Below are 5097 nucleotides of genomic sequence, written 5' to 3'. Positions count from 1 at the left end.
AATGAGGGCCTCTCATATATAATGTTTTTCAAGGGAAATCAAAGTCCATAAGATGCTTTGGTTAATGGAGTGCTAGGATTTGAAGAAGATGGTGAAATGGATTGAAATTGTAGGCATGTGACAAGTGTTTCATAAGATTTTAGAGTAGGTGTGCTCACACATGTGTGAGCACTATATGTATAATAGGTAGGGTGTATACATGTGTGAGGAGCATATTCACACATGTGTGAGCAAGAAATAGAGTGAGTAGGCATGCTCACACATGTGGGAGCATGAGGGAGGTGGGGACACTTGTCAAGTGATGACAAGTTCATATTTTTATCCATGCAAATGGAATTAATGGTTGAAGTTAAATGGATAATTTAATCGAGGATGATATGGATTTAAATATTAGAGGAAATGGTATTGAATATTAATTAACTTAAATCATTACTTAAATGGGCATTAATTAATTGATTTAGTGGAGGATTTTGGGAATAAAGCTAAGTTTTATTAAGGTGAAGGATAAAAATTAATTAACTAATTACTATGGACAAATTTTGATGTTTATAGAAGTGTTTAAGCAATGATTTCTTAAAACAATCAAAACTTCAAGATTTTCTTAATGAACAACTCAAACACTAGCTTATCATAATAAAATTGTAGAAAAATGTTAAAAGGAAGGAAAAATTGTGTACACTCACATAATATATTTTTTCATTATATTGTGGATATATAATTTCAGCATTCTAATTTTTTTCACAATATATTTTCAATCCTTAAATTATAAGATAACAATAAGAAATTTCTAAATCATCTTTTATACGCAATTATACATTTAAAATCACTTGTTTAAACAAACAAATATAAATAAACAACTATATGGAGCCATTCCCTGAGCAATTTGATGTTTGTGCTCAAAACATCACCTCAACATAAGCTTTCAGATAGATAAGTTCTATGGTCAATATCAAACACTCGTTAAGCCAAATTAAGGAAAATACGAAAAAAAAACACTAAATACCAAAAGAAAAACTTATTAATAAGCTAAAGCTTCGGTCGGACAAATCTTTTCTGTCACCATTAGAATGTGAGCTGTGGGTGCTACTGGTAATCTCCGACTTAAGCAAAACATGTACTGCAACTCAAGAAACAGATGAAATGAAACGTCAATTTGACCTAACAGAGTAAGAAATTTACTTGTACAATTGTACAATTCCGAAGGTTGAAATTTTTCTGAGAAACCAGCCATGGAAGAATAAGAGGTAACACCAATCTCAACCCTGAACAGGAACCCAACACGATACAGAAATGATGGGCCTGGACTTCCAACCCAGCACCAGATTTCCATTCTCCTCTTCAATTCTATATCCGTCATTGAAAAGCCCAAGAAGAAGCTTGGCCTGGCATTGATTGAACATACTCAGAGGACTACTTTTGAACCCGAGCTGTGAAGTAATGAACTCACTCCAGCTCCTCTGGTTAATATCTGAGCAATGCTTGGATGCCAGAGTGCTAGAAATCCGAGGCCCGAAGAAAATACGCTCCACAAGAGATCTGGCAACGCTCTGGGGCGGGAAACTTGCTTCCACAGAGTCGAAAATTGCAGAGTAATGGTGGAAAGTTTCCATGAAATGGGCAGTGTAGGAAGAAGCTGAAGGTGGAACAGAATCCGGGTCTTTGCAATTGAGGTGTTCTTGGACCAGGGTAAGAATCCGCGGGTAAAGGTCTCGGATCCCCAGGAGGAAAGAGGAGATTGAATTGGGCTTCCGGTGGGTCATGTGAGGGAGGTGGAGCATGCAATTGACTGCTAGAGCTTCGCCCTTAACGACTCTAATGGCAGACGGCCGGAACATGTCGTCGCTGTCGAGCCTTGTTTGGTGAAACGAGAAGGGCAGCCCGATTGAAGCGGCGAAGGCACCAAGGCGCTTGCCGGTCTCCTGCACTGTGGAGAGACCACGACGGGTTCCGGTGGATGACCTGGTAATGGCTGTTATGCGGAGGTGGGGTGCCCCTTCCTTGCGGGTCGCTAGCGCCTGCATCAACGACGGCCATTGGATACCTTCCATTATGTCGAAATCGATGATGTGGACCCTCCGTTCCCTTTGGACGGCCTCCAGAATGGCCTGGTTCGCAGTCAGGTGCCCGAATTTGATGTAGGGACAGATCTCCTGGAGTACTTGGAAGGACGCTAGGATGTCCCCGGGTGAGCAATCGGGACTGGCGGAGGGGAAGAGCCCGGCGCCCCTGCCTCCTTCCAGACGGGCGTAGAGTCCGTGGGAAAGGTAAGCGGCCAGTCGTTCCATGGTGTTGTTGGCAAAGGGGGAAGCCAAAGCCTTGAGCCGAACCAATATCACCGATGCCAAATCCCGGTTTCGGGCCTCCACGGCCTCTGCTGCCGCCATTAGGAGATGCACCAGGCGGACGCCTTTCATGTTTGAGCTCTTCTCCTCTTCCTCTGGTTCAGGGTAAACAGCCGGAATGGTGAATTCAGTGCACCAGTCTGAGTCCTGGTCCATTAGATCAACATTCCGCGCTTCTAAGGTTGGTTTGCCGGACATGGGAGGCAAAATTAGGCCTGAATTGGAGGGCGGGTCGCCGTTGGTCTGGCTCGAACAAACGGCGGAGAGAACAGAGCCCTCGGATTTGGGGGCGTGGGTTTTCTTTTCAGGGGAAAGGGGTAGGGATTTCTCAGTTGGGAGCCACCCCAAATTGGGATTCTGATCATCAACCTCGGGCTCAATTAGGCGCTCGTTGGTGTAGGCTTGGGTTTTGGTGAAGTCCATGAAGGAGAAATCAGAGGGAAATGGGTTGAAATAGCGGTGATCAGAGAATTCGCCACACATTTCATAGCGCTCGTCTTCTCGAACATAGGCCGGCAGGAAGGACTCGGTCGCTACATCCATTTCGGCTTCGTAGGACAAATCTGATCCCGCGCTTGCCGTTCTGCTCGCCTCTTTGCTCCTCGACCCGGCATACGGCAGGGGAATCTGGTCCCACAACTTGCTAATCGATTTGCTGTGCACATCTTCTACACAAAACAATTGCGATGGAAAATCCACCCAGCGCTCCATGGTATCCATTGATGTCACACAGTTCTGTCTCTACCAGTGAAGCAAAAGCATTGGCTTTCTAGATTTCAACTTCAATCCAATAGAAATCCAGAACTTCAAGATTTCAACTTCAGGCTGAACAGAAGTAGGTCGCACATGGAAACAAAAGCTCAGCTCCAATCCAGACCAAATACTGAACTTCAAGATTTCAATTTCAGACTGAACAGAAGCAGGTCGTGCATGGAAACAAAAGCATTTTGTTTCAAACTGGGGGCTGAAATTCAGATCAAATAGAAGATTTCAATTGTAGGCAGGCTTGTTGGAAATAAACCAGACCCAGATCAACGGTTGCTAGTAGAGCATTCCAGCAACAAACAATAGATTGAAATTTAGTTCAAATACTAAACTTGAAGATTTCAATTGGAAGTTGGCTTGTTGGAAATAAACCACAATCAGATCAATGAGGGCTGAGCATTCCAGCGACAAACTGTGGGCAGAAATTTAGACCAAATACTAAACTTAAAGATCGCAATTGAAGGCTTATTGCAAACAAGCCACACTCAATGGATGACTGCAGGTGAAAGATCTTAGATTCCAGTCCTACTTGATCTATATGAACTGTGATTCAACAATTGAAACTGGGTCTAAGGAAGTAGTATTTTTTAACTTGATCTGCCAAAGGAACAATGTTCTCAACAAGATTAGGTAATACACAGCTTATAACTTGTTCGAATGGCCTCGTAGCTCTGTGGAGGCATACACTGATGATTGAGCTATATAAAGGGCAGATCAGAACACAAAACAAAGAGCAGACGGCAAACATTCAATCAAGACGGTGACCAGAAGAAATCATCAGGACGAAAAACAAAAAGTGATAATAACTTCCCCCCGAAGCTGTGGATTTAATGAGAGCCTCTTCCGTTGACATAGCCGTCCCCCTGAAGATGGGCCAGGGGGGCCGGAAGACAAGAAGCTAAGATCTCGACATTTCGTATTCCTTCCAAACAAAAACAATTCTTTAATGGCTTCAAGCCGGCAGCCTAGTCGGAGCACAATCATTGCGTTTTTTTTTAATGTCCCATTCCCTGACCTAAGCAAGATCAGATTTTTTTAAGAGTTGATGAGCAATTTGGTAAAACCGACACCCATCAGCCCTTTCTCGTGAGCGATCATACGAGAATGATTAATCTCATTTTTTCACTGTTCCAACTCCGGCGAGCTTGGAAAAATGGATCCACCAAGAACATTACGTGGGCTGCGTAATCATCAAATTTATTAATTAAATCAGGAACCCATTTCCGGTTTTATAAAACAGAGGCACATATCTAAATGATCAGTCAATAGAGTTGGAAAAATGTTTGTTTTTTTTAACGAGAATCTAGGAGTCCGGTTAATCATCAAATTTATTAATCAAATAGGGAACCCATTTCCAGTTCCAGGTTCACTAAATCAGAGTTACAGATCCAAGTGACCACTCAATGGAGTTGGAGAAATGTTTTTTTTTTCCACCAGAATCTAGGAGTCAGGTTAATCATCAAATATATTAATTCGAGTTTTATAAAATCAGAGGCACAGATCCAAGTGACCAGTTAATGGAGTTGGAGAAATGTTTTTTTTTTTCACCAGAATCTAGTAGTCAGGATATTCATCAAATTTATTAATCAAATTAGGAACCCATTTCCAGTTTTAAAAAATGAGATGTACAGATCCAAGTGACCAGTCAATGGAGTTGCAGAAACGTTTTTTTCACCAGAATCTGATGAATTGTTTTAATCGTGCTCTAAAAGTGCCAACAACAATCTAATGATTCCCAGTACCAGCAAATGAATGCCAAGGCAGCAGAAAATGAAACAGTACCAACCAACATGAATGCCTTATTGGCCAGATTAAATATACTTTTATGGCTTGATTGCGTATGGTTACTGTGGCCATGAACATGTCTGAAAAAAAGCTGACACATTTTTTGTCTTGTTAAGTTATAAAAAAATCCAAGTTTGGTGATCCCACCATTATTTTAGCAGTGCTCAATTTCGATTCCAAACCAGGGAACCTCTAAAATCTATGA

The 5097-nt window shown here is 42.0% G+C and overlaps 1 protein-coding gene across 1 annotated transcript; it reads right to left on the bottom strand.

Annotated features, from left to right (window-relative positions):
- Positions 1-956: 956 nt before the first annotated feature.
- On the bottom strand, positions 957-4058 carry LOC131060255 (protein NODULATION SIGNALING PATHWAY 2-like). The gene has a single exon (XM_057993433.2). It carries the CDS (start codon positions 3060-3062, stop codon positions 1257-1259), a length of 1806 nt encoding a protein of 601 aa, XP_057849416.1. The 5' UTR covers positions 3063-4058; the 3' UTR covers positions 957-1256.
- Between the last annotated feature and the right edge of the window lie 1039 nt (positions 4059-5097).

This window comes from Cryptomeria japonica, chromosome 11, assembly GCF_030272615.1.
Source record: "Cryptomeria japonica chromosome 11, Sugi_1.0, whole genome shotgun sequence".
In the NCBI taxonomy this organism is placed as follows: domain Eukaryota; kingdom Viridiplantae; phylum Streptophyta; class Pinopsida; order Cupressales; family Cupressaceae; genus Cryptomeria; species Cryptomeria japonica.
The sequence above is the reverse complement of the archived record's forward strand: the minus strand, read 5'-3'. Positions and strand labels throughout refer to the sequence as shown.